This window comes from Mustela nivalis (genome assembly GCF_964662115.1).
Source record: "Mustela nivalis genome assembly, chromosome: 20".
Taxonomy (NCBI): Eukaryota; Metazoa; Chordata; class Mammalia; order Carnivora; family Mustelidae; genus Mustela; species Mustela nivalis.
In genome coordinates this window covers 38,996,054-39,014,945 of record NC_139039.1, presented here as the reverse complement: position 1 = coordinate 39,014,945, position 18,892 = coordinate 38,996,054, and the positions used below count along the sequence as shown (strand labels likewise).

Below are 18,892 nucleotides of genomic sequence, written 5' to 3'. Positions count from 1 at the left end.
GCAAAGTCCTTATCAGTACCATCACGATTCGACAGGCAAGCAAGCGAAGGCCCTGAGTGCTGGGTATTGTGTCCAGGGCAGCAACGGACACGCAGGGCTACATTCACACCTGAGCCCAGCTGGCGAAACGCTCATGTTCCTAGTTTGCAAACGGGCTGCGCGAGAGCTAACAACCTCAAGACGCTGGAAACATTCCAGTTCTGATTGGAGAAGACCGCTTATGTTAAGTCTGTTCAACCGTGACAAGGAGAGGAAGGATGGAAGGAATAGAATGTGCGAAACCTCAGGCTGGCTCAGTTGGGAAAGTGTGTGACTCTTGATCTCAGAGCCAGGAGTCCAAGCCTTACCTTGGGTGTAGAGATTCCTGAATATAAGATAAGATAAAATAAAATAAAATAGACTTAAAAAAATAAAAGAACATGGGAAACTTTAGGAAGGGAACCAGGAAGCAAGAAGCAGGAGGAAAACCTGGCCTGAGGGAAAGATCTTTAACCAGTCAATCACAACTTAGAAGCATCTTAGAATGAGTCAGTAAATTCCTGTGACACTAGCAGCACCTGAGCCATCAGGGAAGAGGGATCCTGGTCTGCCCTGGTCTCGGCCACCGCAGTGTTACATACAATATAGGAGTAGGCGGTACTGCTACAACCTAAAACATGTCTGTAAATATTTTTAAAATGTTAAGTAATTAACTTTATTGAAGAACCATCAATGAAGTGTTCATTTTTTCCCCTAAATTTCAACAAATATGTGGGTCAAATTTGGAAGCAGAAAAAACCAGGGGGGGGGATTGAGGGAGGAAGGAGAGAAGGAAGGAGGAGGGAGGGGGGAGGAGGGAGGGAGGAGGGAGGAGGAGGGTAGAGGGAGGAGGGCGGGGGAGGGGGGAGGAGGGAGGGGGAAAGGGAGGAGGGAGGAAGATACTTAATTTAAAGAGGGAGGAGGGGAGGGAGGACTAGTGGATCTCTGGGCTCTGAAGGCCTGGTCCACACTCAGGCAGCTGAGCTCCTGGACCACTTAGCAACCTGCACATGCACTGGATTGATTCCCTCGCTCACTGTTGAATTAGAAACAAGGTTTCCTTTTGTAGCAGGGCCCAGAGATCTGATAAAAGAGCTTGGTACTAATAACCTGTCCTTTTTCTGAGTGAGTCTGTGCCTAGGTCAGGGCTGCTGAGCCCTGTGGTCTAGAATTTCAGGGACACCTGTCACATTCATCACTGTGAAGCATAACGCAGACATGGGAGCAACCACAAACAAACCCAAAATTATTGACATTTCTGTCCATGTCCCAAAGTGCGACGACCAGACACTCACAGAACACATTCACAGTTTGGGGATCAAATCAAATCAAAGAGCAGGGAAATGGCTTCAAATCAGCTCATTTCAGATATGCACACGCAGACCTCGGATGTATTTGTCCAGAGATACATTTTGAAATTCATGGAATGACACAGTCGGGGGAGAAACCGAAGGCCGCAAGCAGGTCAGGGGTGAAGCAGTCAAAGACGGACAAAATCTCAAAGTGACGGAAACAGTAAGAGGGGTCTTTACTGATTTGGGATTAAACTTGACATGGAAATAGAATAGTGACAATTACAATTTTAGGAGAAACATTAGCATTTTAAGCAGGATAAAGTACCCAGCCACATTTCAAACCTCCTAATACACATCAGGAAATGGAACAGAATAGAGCTCAGCGTTAATCTGGTTTAAAATGGAATTATTCAGCTATCAGAATTTCAGTGACTTGTGTCAAGTTTAGGATCATGAAGCCAGAATGAAGGGACTGACAGAAGCATTACCTAGCTATCCTCTTACGATCTCTCCAAACACTGTAAAAATGTGTCACTGCGACGCGAGAATCCATCTGAATGTCCATTTGGAGACTAACATAGCGCGCGCTCTGAGCTCATGTCATCACCGTGCACACCGAAAATCAAGTGTCAGTAAAAGTCACCCGCACAAAGGGTTTTTGACTTTGGATTTGACAAAACTTTAAACACTAATGTGGCCGTGACTTCTCAGTTAAACCTCGTGTTTTAGTCGGTAGACCTTGTGAATATGACGCGCTCTAGTAAGCGCCTCCAGTGCGTCATGAACTCTGGCAGCTCACAGTTGAGAGCTGAGGGAACGCTCTGGAGAGTCCTTCACAGCCTCTCTGCATGTGCCCGAGATGGCCAGAGACACAGTCAGTTTGGACAGCAGGGCATGCAGAGCAGGAGGGGTGGTTTTTAAGTATGAAAGGCAATGATAAAGCAAAAACAAACAAACCAACAAAAAACGTGGTTGCACGTCTGCTGACTGTGACTTGAAAAAATTCGAGAAAATAGAGACAGACATTCTGTGTCGATGAGGCTTGTGCCAAAGCAACACAAACCAGCAACCCAAATCTGCGAAAAAGAAAGAAAATGACATAAAAATCATTAGAGAATCTGGTGTAGCAACAAAAAGCAGCCAATGACCCAATAGCCCCTTCCTCGCATCAGGTGTTACACTGTTTCAGAAGAGCTCTGTGAGAATCGTGCTTTCTGATATTTATTTATTCTGCTTATTTTTGATTTATTATTATTTTTAAAGATTGTATTTATTCATTAGAGAGAGCGCGCAGGAGTGAGAGCAACAGAGCGAGAGGGAGGGAGAAGGAGCAGGGGCAGAGGGAGAGGGAGGAGCAGGCTCCCGGCTGAGCAGGGAGCCAGACACCAGGCTCGGGCTCGATCCCAGGACCCTGAGATCATGACCTGAGGTGAAGGCAGATGCTTCACCAAGAGAGCTACTCAGGCACCCCATTGATATTTAATTTAAAGATAAGGAAAGGAGATTCAAAGCCATTGTGGTAATTTGTGCAAATCGATGGCACAGTGACTGATGGTGCTAAGGTTTCTACTCCATTCAGAGCCCCCAGACAAAGGCACTGAGGACCCCTGCTGTCCACCCCTTGGCTCGAAGTGCCCCCATCACTGAGAAAGCCGAGTTCTCTGCCTGAGACAGGATGCAAGAAATAGTTACCACTGGAACAAATAATTAGCAATGCAAAGGTGGTTTTCACATATTGCCAAAGTCACTACTCCTTTTGCCTGTTTAAACTATCGACTAACCTTGGGCATGGGAGAGAATGAGATAATCAAACGATTATTTCTCTATGCTTGTAGCAGCTATACTAACGGACTAGAGCAGCTCTTGGGCAGTCCCACACAATGCAGTTGCACCGAAAGACCCTAACGACCCTGAGGAAAATCCTCCATGACTGAAAAACATCAAGAAAGGCAGCGATACCGGGCTCTGCATCAGTGTGTTGTTCAGGTAGCTGGGGAAGCCGAAGCATCCGGGCTCACCAGTACGATAGTCACCAATGCCCCGAGCAACCAAAACCTACACCCAGGAATGCATGTGCAGATCCCCAGCACTTGAAGAAATGAGGAAACTAACTGTAAAAATATTGAAATGGAATTTATTTTTAAGAAAACTCTGGATCCCCTTTCCCTGTCTGGCCAGCAGTGCTGAGAGGGAGCATGGAGGGGGCAGCCACGGGAATTCCATTGTCCCTTCTGGACCCATTCCTGCCAACGATTCTTGTACGCGGCCGAGTCTGAGAACTGCTGGGCTAAGTGACCGTTTCCCTTGGTACTTAGAATTGCCAGTTTAAGTACGTGTCCACAATGACTGGTCTTCTCTTTGTGCCTTACGGAAGCAAGTTCCCCACTGCGCCCACTTCTTGATGAACTTCCCAGAGCTACTACAACATACATTGTTTAAAATGGTTTCCCAAACCTCAGACCGAGAAAGGGCTGTTAGGAGATGCCCGCCCCCACAGATACACGCACGCATGCGCGCGCGCGCACACACACAAACACACACACGTGCGGGTGAACTAGAATAGGGGCCGCCGGTGAGAAGCAACAGCAATGTGTCAATGCCCATGTTCATTTGGAAGAGCTGATTAGCTCTACCACATTTCTACTGTAAAGTGTCCATCACATCATGCATTGAAGGAGGAAATGCGTTCCAGCTTGCTTCAGAATCATCCTAACCGCGGGAGTTTTCCAGGTTAAACATCTGCAGTGACATCCCTAGAAACATATCTTCCCAATCCCCTGATCTGTTCCACTAATAGGACACAATGTGGGAGATCAGAGAGGGAAGAAGTGATCATTAAGGCCCATGATGCTCAGCTTTGCTATGCCGCTCTTTGTTTCTGTGATAAGGAACTTCTGGAGTGTTTGACTTAAACGTTCAGATTCCTGGGTTCCAAACCCAAACTTCCTTTCTCCAATTTTCCACGGTAGTGATCTCATGTCTGCCTATAACTTGGGTGCGTACAGGGGATCCTGTGGTCAAGACAAGGCTGAGGGAAAGGGAAGCCAAGAGGAGAACAGTAGTGCCGGAGACACAGAGCCGGAGTGAAACAGGAGAGTCCACCGCGGGACAGGCTGAGGAGGAGAGGAGAAGGAAGTGATGAATCTGAATTTGAACGGAGTCTGTGTGACAGCTTTGGGTGCCCCAGATGAAAAGACATCACAGGCAGCTGAAAATGGGGAGCTCAAATGTGTGTGTTTGAGAGCTAGGCGAGAGGTGGTGTTTTGAGTCGTGTTATTATAAGGAAGAAATGGCAGACATGGATAAAATAAATTGACTTAAGAGTTTCAAAAATCTCATGGGGGATTGAAAGTTAGGATGTAAAGTTTTCTCGACATCAGCAAAATGCTCTGTAATTTTTTAAACTTCAGAAAGCTTTTTTAGCAGGGATGAAAAAAACCCCAAATATTCACCGTGTTGAGGGACCTCTACCACTTACATGCCTTCTCCCTCATTTGTAACTTCATGTTTAGAAGGATATTTATAGATTATAAAATTTATCACAAGCAAACCTGGTGCCTGACATTGAATCTATAACATTACAGTTGATTCTTGAACAACGCAGATTTTTTACAGCACAGAACTATAAATGCATTTTCTCTTCCTTAAGATTTTCTTATTAACATTTTCTTTTCTCTAGCTCACTTTATTGTAAGAATACAGTACATAATGAAAATACAACATACAACGTGTGTTCATCAACTGTTCATGTTATCGATAAGGCAGGCTTCTGATCAACAGTAGGTTATTATTAATTAAATTGTTTTGGAATCAAAAGCTATGCTTGAATCATTGAGTATACTGGGTCAGCACCTCAAACCTCAGGTTGTTCATGGCTCAACTGTATTCTGAAGCATAACTACATTTATTCTAAAGAGGTAGGGATAGTGATACTATTTCATACATATTTAGGATTTAAGACATAAAATTTCTTTTTGCCTTTTCTTCAAGATGGCTTCAAAACCCAACAGCATGCAATATCAAATATTTAAAGACTTAAATCATTTTAATTGTAACATATCATAAATCTTTTCTTTCATTTTGGCATTTCTTCAAATAAATATTTTGTTTGAGTTCATAGGTCATGACCCTAAGACAACTTGGCTGATTTTCCCCCTGAATTGTTATCTTTTATATTGGCTTACGGGTAAGCAACATGAGGAAAAATGCCAGACAATAACCTTCTCCACCACAGAATGGTCAAGTTGGAAAAACAAGATAATGAAATATTTATATCAACTTATGAATAATATATTTCTCATGAGATTTGAAAGGGAAGTGGGACATACTTGGGATAATAATAACAATAATAATAATAAACCTGCTGAGTTCTTTCTTCTCTGTTTTTGCTGTTTACAATGCAAAGCCCTGTGTTGAACACCTCTGAATTGTTTGTTAGCCTTAGCCATAACCCCATGTGGCTTTTTTGGTTTTTCAGATGAGCAAAGCACATCTCCCATTTCAGTAGACCACACCCTAGCAGTCAGTGCTTCAGTGGGCCTGTGTTTCTCTGAATCTCTGCTTTTAACTATTGTGGTCATTTGTTTAATAAACCCGTGACCCTCAATGGCCTTGAGATGCTGCTGGAATACGGGGGTCACAGGCATGTCTGATCCAAACCCACTGCCTGGTTCAACCATTGCATCCAGCACATCCATATCTCAGATCCCCATGGAAGGGGCACAGATGGCACTTATGAGAAAAGCTGAGCTAATGTTGATTGAACATGGGGCAGAACTACTTCCCCACGGCTTGGAGCTGATGACTGAAAAACAAAACTACACTAAAAATTCTGGAAGAAGTAGAGAGCCTCTGTAGTCCTTCTGTGGTTGCTCACCTTCCCCTCCCCACTCACTCTCTGGCTGGCCCCTTAAAGAGCTCAATGGACATGAACCTCCCATGAGGTCCCCCCTTCTGAGCTCCCCCACTTCCCTGTGTAAAACTCCGTGTCTGTTTGCAGCATGTCCATGCTCGCACACCTGACTGACGTCCCCCAAGCCCTCCTGCCAGCAATGCCTCTTGGTTGCTCTCTGCTGAGCAAGGGGACAGTCCTCTGCATCTGCACTCCCGGTGCTGCTGCCATTCCTGGTACAGATTCTTAAGCCAAAGCTTTGAAAACCTAATGAACCATATGATCTTCTAGGGCAGGTATTTCCACTTAGGTTTAAGTGCATTCATCATTCAACTGACATTTCACTTAGTAGATGAGTTCTCAATCACCATCTCCTAGGACACTCAGTGGTGCGCCTACCAGTGGGGGCTTTGGAGAAATTCACAGGTGGGGAAAACCCAAATTAATGAACTCAAATATGAAGGAAACCATGACACAGACAAAGAAAGGCATGATAGGGAGTCAAAATTTCACAAAGACTGAATTTCTGGAAAGGGGCATAATGAAATTTTAGTGTTCATAATGATTTAAATTATCCATTATTTAAGGTAGAGAACCTGAAACTTCCTAAGTAAATATTATAAAAAGCCATTTTTGTGAACCTAAATCAATGCAATATATAATTACAAAAATTTATAGAACAGTCCTAAAATGTGTCATAACTTGAAAAAGCCTTCAAAATCATACCAAAGGAACAACAACCATTACTGCATCCCAGAAATAGACTATAAAAGGTGGTACTATAAATAAAGAGATGGATAACTGAATTAGGGATGCTGCATTTTATACTTTATGTGCCTACTCTATCATCATCCATCTAATTTAATTTGCCTTGAAAAGAGCTGCATGGCTGAATTGATTTTTTAATAACTGTCTGTTCTTGAAGTTATTCCGCCAAAGTGTTATCTAAATTTCTAAGCCACTTTCAATTAAAGACAGTTACGTCAACAGAATAAGGTGTGTTTTTCATTCAGCTGAATTCTTTCCAAGACAGAAATTAAAAAGTTGAAGTTTTAGGAATTAAAAAAAAAAATGCTTTCACTTACCATAGCCAACGGGCAGCTCGATTTTCCACGTGCAGTCCAGGTTGTTGGGGTAAGCGCCCGGAAACCCTGGGCTCAAGATCACGCCCCCCATGCTGCTCAGCGTCCCTCCGCAGGTTGCTGTGAAGTGGACAGGCATGCTTAGTGCTGGGGCCATCGCTTTCTGGCACGAGGATTTAACTCCACCTGCTCTGTTTTACTGTGCTGCATTAAAGCAAGTCTGCAGAAGTGGATTCGCCCTTAACGAGGACACATGGCCCATGTGGCTAGCTGTATGTGACCATACGTGACCCAGGGGCTAGTTATACAGACCATGCAATGCCTCGTTATATTTACGGGACTGGTTCTTCCCTATCCCATGCCAACTCCTGAAGAACAAAGACTGTTTTTCCAAATGTGTCTACTTCTGGTACCCGGAGCCTGAGGGCAGGCGAGTCAGTATAATGCATGTTTGTCAGGCATCCCCAGGACTTTCAGGTGATGGGTGACGATGTATCGAGTGGGAATATTACCTATTTTATTCCCTGGTAACCAAGTGCTGCCGACCAGGCTGAGTAAACACGTTGCATGACTTAATTTAAACCCTAAAACAGTTGGTGTTACGTTTACCCCTTTTACAGATTAGGAAACTAAGCCTGAACAGATGAAGTAATTTGCCTGAACAACACGACTAGAATACGGCGCCAGCTCCATCGGTTTCCGGACCGATCTTTTTAGCAGGATGACTGCCGCTGGAGTTCTTTTAGGCATTGGAGTGTGGCTCTCCAACACCTTCTTCCCCGGAAACCTACACTTGTGGCTGTGACCGGGCTTGAACTAAGCCTCCACTAAACCTGACCTGGGTTACCCATAATTTATGTCTACAGTAGCTGAGGTTTGGCTAGAAGGAAACAACCGAGCTTCTAACACACTTATCAAATATATGTGGAAGCAGAGGAAATTCTGGCCCTTGACCAGTTATGACCTATTAAGTGGCAATTTCTTATATTTCAAAGTAATAATGCAAATGCTGTCACATCTTTGCAGGAAGTCGCATTAAAAGGCTTTCTTACTATTCTAACAACGTTCTTATCAGGCAAACTCTGTTTTGGAAGGAACCTCTGTTAGAGACCTCTGAATCTCCCTTCCAAGCCTACAGCGGACTTTTTTTTTTCTTCCTTCTTTTTCTTCTTTTTAATTACCAACATAGAAAAACTTTACCTGTCAAGGGCACATTTGGGGAATGGCACAAGGGGGAGAAGTCTAACTAGTCTTAAAAAATCAAGTCTGGTGAATATGGTAATGGCCCAAACTGGGAATCCTAATCGGGGCTTGACACTGTATAAGTTATTAAAGATGTAGGTTTAAAAAAAAATTAAAAAGGTAGTTTTGTGGGATGAGTGAATAATTCCAGTAAAACTCTGAATGTGAACTTTGTTGTCTGTGTATGACCTCTCAGGTGTCTTCTCTGTGGGAAAACTAGGAATGTGGAAGCACTGGTTCTGGGATGCACTTCATCCATGAGTCTGTCCGTTCCACTGAGGGCAGCTGGTGGATCAAAGCAGCATCCCTAAGTACGGTCAGCACCGTCCCCCTCCCCGTAGGGCTGTCATCCCGCAGTGAAGACAAGTCCGTCCGTCCAACCACAGGGCAGCTGGGCGTGAAAACACCAGATCAGTGACAGCAGCATGATGACAAAAGTGAAGTAAAGGTGACATTTTTAAAGAGGGCCTTTTGATTTTGAACACAATTTTTATGAAAAAGAAGAGGAAAAGATTGGGAATTATTAAACAGAAGCATCTATGTACTGCTTCAATCAAGGAGTGGCACCGTGTCGCATGAAGAGCTGGCCGTGTGCACCCCAGGCAGCGTCCACGTGCGGGAAGCAAGAGAGAGACTATGAACCAGGTGTGCGTGGTCCCTGCCATGACAACCCATGTTGTCATCTGCTGGGCCTTTTGGAATCGCACTTACTGAGAGCCTACCCTGTGCTCACAGGGGAGAGCTGAGTGGCCCAGCCTTGTCTTCAAGGTACTGCGTGGAACAGGGCCTCACAGCTCCACGAGAGAAAGCAGAGCCATCCGCACGCAGGGTCGAAATGACCCTCTGTCATCGCTGTGATCCGAGCTGAGGCTGGGAACCCAGTGAGGCTCAGACCAGCGAGGCGCCTGCCTCAGGGGCACACTTCAGGAGGGTGCCTGGGCCCCCAAACGGTAGGTTGGTGCAAAATTTGGAAACATCCAAAGGAATGCAAGGGGAAAAAAAACAAAAACAAACAAAAAACTGTGATGAACAAAATAGCAGCATTTCATAGCATCATTTCCTATAAAGACAGATTGCTGCCGCCTTCTCCTCCGGCCCCGGGCCCTCACTGGGGGCCAGCACAGAGCTCACGGGAGGTGAGGCACCAGGAAGGGCTTCAAGCCAGAGGCCAGCACTCCAGAGGGGTGGCCTCGGGCATTTCAGGGAAGTGAGAGTGGGAAGGCAGGCCATGCCAGGCCAAGTTCTGGGCGGAGCGTGGGTGAGCGGGAGCTCCCGACGGCCAGGAGCAGCCACACACGCTGCCTCCCCCGATACAATAGGAGGATCCCCGAAATGGGGGACTGGAGGTTCGGATCCTGACGGCGGTCAGTTGGGGGGTCCGTCGGGAGCTAGAAGGCTGTGAGAACCTACGGTCGGGGACGTAACAGGCGACCACCGCGACTAGGGAGCACCCCGGCGGGAGGCCAGTGCGGGGAGGGGCTCGGTCTGCTCTCGGCCGGTGATATGGCAGCCGAGACAACATCCGGGGGCGGGTCACCCAGGAAGGGGGTCAGGAGGTGGGGCAGGGCTTGAGGCACGCAGGACGTGCGCAGTGAAGGCTGACTGAGTTGCACAGGTGGGGGAGCCCCTGACGATGTCCTGTGGTCACCTGAGCTGTGAGTGAGGGTTTCCGGTCAGAGGCCTGGGTGCAGGAGACCGGCCAAGGACACGGGGCCTTACGTTTCAAGGTCTTCCCATACTGGAGGTGAAGGAACCCCCCTGCTCTGCCCCGGGCCCCGGGACTCACTCGGACCGCGTCCTCGAGACCAAACGTCAATGGACCTCGGGGCATAGATTCTCCTCCTGCTGTGCTGTGTTTGGAAGCTTTTCCCCTAAAGAGGCGGGCCGGATCCCCGTCCTAAGGAACATATCTCCCTGTTTCTCCCTCCAACTTCAAATCACTTATGCTTATTTCTGAATTTTGTTTCTGGAAACATGATTTTCCTGAGGCCTAAAGTCCTGCACAGACTTACAGACCTGCTGTGTCCCTTCCTTCTCCTAATTAATCGACTGGCCCGCCGATAGGATGTGACTCGCGTTTCGAGCCACGAGTCTTACAGCTAATCCACGCAGGCTGCACCTAAGAGGACGAGGAAGCGGAGCCGGGCCCTCCCGGGGGACAGGACGCACGCTCAGGGTTTGCGACACCTCTACTGCCTTATGATGTGACTATGAAGTGACGCCCGTTTGAAGGGAAATCAGACGTGGGTCACGGGAAGCCCGGGCCAGGAGCTGTGGGGGCCGGAGCCCGCGACTGCGGCCGCACGGGCAGGCAGGACGCGCCGGGGGGCGGCCGTACCGATGCAGAGCGGGGACGGGTAGTTCCAGCGGCGGACGGTGCCCGGCATGCAGGACGTGTGGGACCGGCCCTGTCGGACAGAAAAGCAAACAAAGCTCGCGTCACCAGAGACAGACGGTTAAGGACTCCGCGTGAGGCTATCTGTACTTCCTTTGCTTTCCTTTTATAATTACGCACCACGGACTGTGAGATGTGGTTCGCTAGTGCTGCTCAATGAACCACATATTTGGAATCAAGATAGGAAAAAAAAAAAAAAATCCGTCATCACTGTATTTCTTTTCACTAACACCAAAATGTTGCCGGGTCCCTCTCAAGGGTCTGTTTGCCACGTGCGCCTTCCCGATGCTTAACCGGATGACTTGGAGAAGACACATTTTCGTGCTTTTTTCTTTGTTTAATCACCAGAAGTTATAGCTTTTGATCTGAGAGGCTGTGATTGATTAGAAAATTCTAGGTATCAGTTTGAAGAGCAGAAGGTCAATAATACGTCATCGGCTTCTGAGAAGGCACCGTCCTGGTCACCCCGCCTGCTCGGAGTTTACACACGGCTCACACACCCCTTCTGGTCCCACAAAGTATTGGGTCAGGTCTTCCTTCATCGGAGAAAAAGGAGGCTTAACATCCGTTTTATTACCAGACAGGCTGACAAAGTGCCACATAATGGGGGCCACAATCAAATTAATCCTCGCCACCCACAGTCTCTTTATCCTGTAAATATATGACGTTTTCAACACTCGACCTTCGGAAAGGTGTGTCCTATTATTTCTGTTCTAAAACCACAGGGCCGCAGATTACATTCTGAACGTGTCGGGCTGAGTCTCTCTCACACCAAGAGACGGTGGTAAGCAGGCACCGCGGTGCAGACGGCCCTTCCTGATTTCTCGCCCTCCCTGGGGCGCGGCGGTCTCAGGAGCCGTGCCACTGACGGCGCAGGTTTCCGTTCGCCGCCCGCAGCCGGCACCGAGGCAGCCCAGGACAAATCTTTAACTCCTGCGCCATGAACCCAGCCACACGGGGGACGCACCAGCCAGGAATCGGGACTAACGCAGTTATCAACGACAAACCGATTCCCTAAACTCAGAAACGCTTTCTGCACAATTCATCTGCCACAAAACTCATTTCCTCACACCGTCTGATGTGTCAGAAAGTCATTACACAAGAGGAGACGCTGCTTATCCTTAAAGAAGACCTTCTGGGCCTGCCGAGGTCCGGGCTCTGTGGGCCCTTGTTTTCTGATCCGTAAATTATCTTTAATCAATGTCTTCCTGAGTTATGGCAAACGTAAAGTGCAAAGGCCTTGAAAGACAGCATCGACGACTACCAATAAAACAGTCATTCAGTGCCAGTCTGGGCCATCTCCGGCTACTGATTTTGGCACAAACATTTGATATCACTGATTCCAGCCGAAGTGTGCATCATGGACCCAAAACAACATAGGGCTCTATGTGTTCACTAGTTAAAATTATAATAATTTTCTGTGTTCAGTTTTTCACCCTGTAAAAGGCTGGAGAAGATGGAAATTGCACAGTGCACCGAGGCCCGGCCTTCCGTCTGTGTGTCGTGGGGCAGCCCCTCTGTGCCACGTCCAGGAGGCTCCCTGGGCAGGGCCGTGCGTGTCTGTGTGTGAACGCGACAAGGAACGGGGTCCTTCATAAAGACGGGTTGTGACCCGTGCTGCGATTGTGTTAACGTGTGAGCACACGTGCTGTCGCTTATCAGCAACTCAAAAAAAAAAAAAAAGAAGTCAGGAACATTTTTCACTCCTGTGAAGGACAAACACAGCAGCTTGTGAAGTCGAAGCTTGGCCCAGGCCCTAAAGATGACCTGGCGGCTGCTCTGCATTTGAAAACCAGAGCAAGTGAGAGGCCGGGCTGGGCCCCGCCCCTGTGTGTCCACAGGCCTCCCCGTGCCAGCAGCTCCGGAAACCTCACGAAGGTCCGTCCAGAGCCCTCTTTCCTGTTTTCTCCTCTGAGGGCTGCCGAGGCGTGGTGTGTAAAAGGATTCTCCCAGCGGCTGCAAAACCACATCCCGGAGGGGTAGGAAGAAGGTGAAAGTCCCGGAGAGAAGCAAGTAGTCATGTGGGACACACGTGCTCGGTTATAAACCAGACAATACAAGAAAAAAAGGATATAGTAAGGTCCTCTCAGTCTATACGGGCTGGGGTGTCCCTCTCCACGGAACCCGTAGGACGTGACTCGGGATTCTTCACACTATAACGCGGGACGACTTGTCTGAAAGACTCCGGGAGCCGCTCCCTGCAGCGCACGGAGTGCGGCCGCTCTGCGCCACGCCGTCCCTTCCCGGCGGCACCTTTGTGATGCTTTTCTGAGGCTGCCTCAGGCTCATTTGTTTAAGTCCCTTAAAGAGTAGAACTAATACGGTTTTCCTTAAAATATGATCAGCTTCAGTGTGGTAATAAGCAGACAGCCAAAAGTACTCTATTACCCGAAGTAACCCAAGAGGAGACACATAATTAGGCTTAAGTTTTCCTACTTGACTTGGTATTACACGTGCTTCGATTATTAATAGTCATTGCTGGCAGGGAGAATCCTGTAAGAATTATGCTAAGTGACAGAGAGAAACTATTTTGTGAGTAAGCTTATTTGTGGTTAGACCAGAAAAAATAGCAGAAAATAATGAATGCTGGTGCACATGAGGTTATGAAAGTGCATGAAAACTTTTATATAACATTCTAAAAATGATAAAGGTGCTTCAGTATTTCTTGGGAATGATCGAAAGCTATTATCTGAGCACTGCAGTACCTGGCACAGAGCAGTAAGAATGATGATTTGCTCAACTGACCATGAGAACAGTGTGCAAAGGGGCTGTCACGGTGACAGTCTGAAAGAGACTTCTGTCCCTGCTTTGTCCCTTAGAATTGTATGTGCATACGTATGGGGAGAACATACATTTTGAAATAAAATAATTACAAAAACAAGATGCTCAACTTTGAAAGAGTGCGTCCTCATTAGAAGCTATTTCCACATTATAAGTAAGATTACCAGCATGCATGGCTTAATGTGAGTACTTTGATTTACAAACGAAGTGTGAGAAACTAAATTAGCTCTCCAGGAGAGCAGATGTCGGGCACTGGCTTCCGGAGCTGGCCAGGGACTCCTAGGTTTAGCCCGTCCGGCCCCGACGCGCAGAAGGACGCTACCTGCAGGGTGTAGCCAGGTTCGCACCGGAAGGAGAGGACGTCATTCACCAGGTACCGGTCTCCGATTTTGATGCCGTTGCTGGGAAGGGCTGGTTCTGGGCACGCGGCGAGACCCACGGCTGTAGAAATGCAGGGACAAGTGCTTAGGAAGTAGGTGATATAAACATCATTCTTATTTTTGGAAGAACAAAACAGCTTTTTCCCCTTGTTGCTCTTCTCCTAAGGAAATGAACAAAGACACCGAGCCTTTCTCTTGTTACTCTACCAAGAAGACTTCGGGCAACTTTAAATCAGGTTTAGCTGATTCATCAATACATTTCATGTTCAGTCTGCAGTGAATCAAGATTTCCCTTAAATAATAAAATTTGCTACTTCCATGTTTCCTATTATACACTCCAATTCCAACACATACACATTTTAAAAGGTCCTTTAAAATTATGTTTCTTATAATATGCAAACCCCATGACAATCCTCTCTTGCTTTGTTTTTCAAGCATAGTTGGCCATTTTTATGAAAAACCTTAAATGTGAATCTGGGAATTCTATCCTTTCAGAAAAACATCAAAATACAAATATTTTGTATTCTCTTTCTCATTTAAAGACAACAAAACCCACGAACAGTATGTTCTCAGATAAACAGGACCACTACTTATGGGTCCCAAGACTATCATCAGGCACTTTTCTAGATGGAAATGCCTTCAGTTAGGACACTAACAATTTTTTTTTTTAATGCATCACATAACAGTGGCATTCAGCCTAAAATATAGAAAAAATTAACTCTAAGTATTGAGTGCTGAAACCTCTCTATAAACCCCATGGCACAGATAGACAAAATATGCAGCTCTGGTATTTTATAGAATTAAAAAATGCTTCTGAAATGGTGCTAAAGACGTGGGGATTGCAAATAACCCTTTTCATCCGTGTGGTACATCTTCTCTCATCCCTGGTTACACAGGACCGGGTTTTCCAGGGTAAGAGAGGGGGAAGGACATTAATTAGAGCAGCCCAGCTTAAAATGCTCCGTGTGACCTTGGGCTTCACTCCAGGTCTTGCTTACCACACTAAGGGCCATGAACTGGTCAGGTGAGTTAGCTGACTGGGACTGGGACGCTGAGGGATGCCACTGGGACGGGGAAGGTGGGTCGTCTGGTCTTTAATCGAACCAGAGGCAAAAACTGGCGGGAAGCAGCTCTGCAGGGGGCGGTCCCTGTGCCGGGTGAGGACGTGCTGCTCCCCTGTGCAGGGGACTGCACCCACGCGAAGGGGCTCTGGGTCAGGCCCCCCTCCTCTGCGCTCGCGCACAGCCCCTCGGCCCGTCCGATTTCACTGGAAGAGCACAGGGTCCGTGGTAGAATTCCCGAGACTTCCAAGGTGGGCTGCTCAGTCCGCATCCAAGCTGGGCTCCACGTAGCTCCACCAGGTGCCCACGCACCCAGCAGCAGGTTCTGCCCCCGGAGCCCGAGCCCGGGCCGGCGGCTCTTGGGGGAACCATACGCGCTCACGACCGCATGTCATTAAACTAGATGCATGACGCGGCTCCAGGCACCGCCACGTGCCGTCAGCCACGACTGCTTGGAGCCGATGTTAAGGAAAGGACGAAGTCGATCGAGTGGCAGGTGGAGTTGTGCAGGTAGGCGCGCGCACGCAGGAAGCCCCTCTCTCAGCACCAGCAGACCACCGGTCCACCCACCTGACCTGACCTGCTCCCCTTCCCTGCTCTCCAAGGCCTGGCCTGAGAGCCTGACAAGACCCACACCCGTGGCCCTAACTAGAGCGGCTGAATCAGAGTGATCTTGCCAATGCCATCCTACGGATTCTTGTGCAATCAAGTTGGAGAATCCCCAGTTTGTCTCACTTTCCCCCCAAAGCTGAGATGAAGCCAAGAGAGAAGCATCTTCGATTTTCATCAACCGTGTGACTGTTCGTTCGAGAGCGCCGTGCTACAGAGTCTGCATCAGAAGGGACACCCCCGGTTCCTAAGCTCACTGGGTAATTTCAATCCTTGGAACACGTTGATTTGTATCTGGGATGAGCAGGTTTGAAGTGTATCTTAGAGTTTTTCTATTGGGATCGTTTCTTTCCTAAATGGCTATTTATTTAAAAGTATAAAACACCATATGCATGAAGTGGCAATTTTTTTTTATTCCCAACACAAAATTTGAAGATAATTGAGTCTTTATATTTATATGATAAAATTGATAAATATGGAAAAATACAACCTTAGGATTTTATCTTGTTTTGTAGGCGTAAGTCTAACCTATCTCTTTAAGTCTAACGTATCTCTTTCTTAACTCTAGAATACATATTGCATTTAAATTTTACCCTTTCTCCTATCACAGTGTAGCAAGATCACCTGCCACCTATCACTACACTTTTATCTGACCCTGAAAAAAATAGTTAAATTGCCTTTCATATGAATTTAATTACAACCGAAAATACTAAAAAGCTAATTTGTGGTGATATCACATCATCATTTTGGTATACTTCATGTACACACAGAGACCAAAGAACATCAGTAACCCCCAAATGTTAAAAAAAAAAAAAACCTGATAACATATTTTGAAATTTAAAAAAATGCGACAAGTAATTCAAAACCATTCAAAGCCATCCCTTTACAAATCAGATATAATAGGCTTTTTAAATTTTACTACATGGTGATTGATATGTATGTATTATATGTTATTTTAATTTTCTCCTCCCTTAAATTCCATGTGTAAATCCCATTCATCCTCTGGAAAAAACTAACTTGCATTTACCTGTACCTACAGGAATTATAATACATTTTCTGAATAAATTAAAAGCATACATAAAGCCATTTTAATCAGCGTTTGATCTGATGACTCAGGAAGCCATCGTATGCAGACCCAGATACTTGTGTAGAGGGAAACATCGGCCCCTCACTTTTCAGTGTCACTAGGTATCTGGTATATGGGAGGAGCTAACAGCACAAAGATATCTGGTGTCTCTAGGGACATTTTCTAGTAATAGCATCTACATATATTTACCCAGAGATAAGTAAGTATGTGATTGATATGATATTTACTGAGCTATCCTGGACCAGAGCCCAAGTATGTTCCAGACAACACGTCTCTCTCCTAACCATGCAATGCCTCCAGCAACGCTGAGTCAAGTCACCCTGAAAATAGTGGATTTAGGCCATGAATGGAAGATTTTTATTTTGGGGTTGAGAGAACCATGACTCTAGCAGAGGGGAGAATTAAAGGTGTGGCAGGTTCAGATCCCTAAACCAGCTGGGTGTGAAGTTCTTCTCCAGACAGACGTGTGCTAGCACCGCGGAGGCTCACCATCTCCTGTGATCTACAGAATCCCGGTAGCCCCTTTTAGAGAAAGGGCAACCAAGTGCATTGTGGACCCAACACAGGGAGACCGGGAAGGAGACAGGGCAGCCCCAGAAATGCCGGGAATGATGTAGGGTAAGAAGTTCTACCTTAGAAGGTAGAACAATGAACTTTCTGACCGCCAGGGGACAGGAGGAGGTATATTGAAGAATTTTGACACAGAGAATGGGCAGACTGTTTGCATTTAATCATTATGGTAATCAAAGGGTGAGGTAGGGAAGTCAGGAGAAGAAAAAATCAGGGAAGTAAACGGAGCAGGAAGGACGGTCGGTTTCAGTCCGGATGTGTGTCCGTCACTTGTTAAAGCTCCTAAAAAGAGAACAGTTTCAGAAGAATGTTGTTGGAGCAAAACTGATTTTTTAATGTTAAATCATGGGTGGTCTATCACCTAAGTGACAGGTACAGTCGTAAAGCCAGTCAACTAAAAGACAGTGATTTAGACACAAAATGAGACATGTTGGAAGACATACAGAAAAAAAACAAAAAAAAAAAAAAAGAAGAAAGAAAGAAAGAAAGAACGAACTTCTCTAAAATCAAGCTGTGACACAAAACCATTTGGCAGAAAAATTCAAAATTAATTTTCCAAAAGGACAGACATCTGGTAGAGTATATTGTCACATTGTAAGCAGAAGTTTTATAGAAAAGATTTCTAATTTTTTCAAAGGATGGCATATTTACATTCTGTACTATAGATGACAATATACCAAATGCTATGCAGCTAGGTTTCTTTTTTTTTTTCAATTTTTTAAAAAGATTTTATTTACTTATTTGACAGAGAGAGAGAGAGAGATCCCAAGTTGGCAGAGAGGCAGACAGAGAGAGAGGGGGATGCAGGCTCCCTGCCGAGCAGAGAACCCGATGCAGGTCTCAATCCCAGGACCCTGGGATCACGACCTGAGCCGAAGGCAGAGGCTTTAACCCACTGAGCCACCCAGGCGTCCCTAGCTAGGTTTCTTTAAAAGGTGACTCATAAACCCCGTGATTCTGAACCATGAGGTATCCTGATTAAACATGATAATGAGAGGGTAATTGTTGAGTGTTCTGAAGATTTAGATCTATTGTTCTAAACAAGTAATGAAAGAGGGATAAATATTTTATGTAAAAATTTGGACATTTTGACATGTATGGATTTATAAAGTTGGGATGAGATTTAGACGGTAGCTGAAAGAGTCTTTATTTCTCCTCAAGTCTAGTCTGTGAAGGGAAAGAACATAAAACGAAGCCATTAAAAAGACAAGTAATCTAGTTTGACCAAACCCACAGCTTCATGGTTTGACCTGCCACCGAACGTCAAATGTGGACCTTATGAACCAGACTACAACAAGTAGCCTCATCAGTTTTCCAGAAGGTATTATAGTCGGTATCCTAAATTCATTAGGTAAAATTCAGAGATGGTTTGTGTAAATCTTGAGAAAGAAAATAATTCTGAAATCCATGACAGACACGCCGTGTTGGGAGCAGGAAATGTGAGCCTGTGCAGATACCGACGAGGCAACTCTGAGCGGCTT

General features: G+C 46.1%; 1 protein-coding gene across 2 annotated transcripts in view; it reads right to left on the bottom strand.

Annotated features, from left to right (window-relative positions):
* CSMD1 (CUB and Sushi multiple domains 1) overlaps nt 1–18,892 on the bottom strand; it is a 1,903,837-nt gene that overhangs the window by 163,113 nt on the left and 1,721,832 nt on the right. For both annotated transcript variants that reach the window (XM_082715632.1, XM_082715633.1), the window contains exons 38-40: nt 14,027–14,145; nt 10,867–10,936; nt 7,290–7,406 (exon numbers count right to left, since the gene is read on the bottom strand). In XM_082715632.1, the coding sequence (XP_082571758.1) occupies nt 7,290–7,406; nt 10,867–10,936; nt 14,027–14,145 (306 nt within the window). The remainder of the gene's footprint in view (nt 1–7,289; nt 7,407–10,866; nt 10,937–14,026; nt 14,146–18,892) is intronic.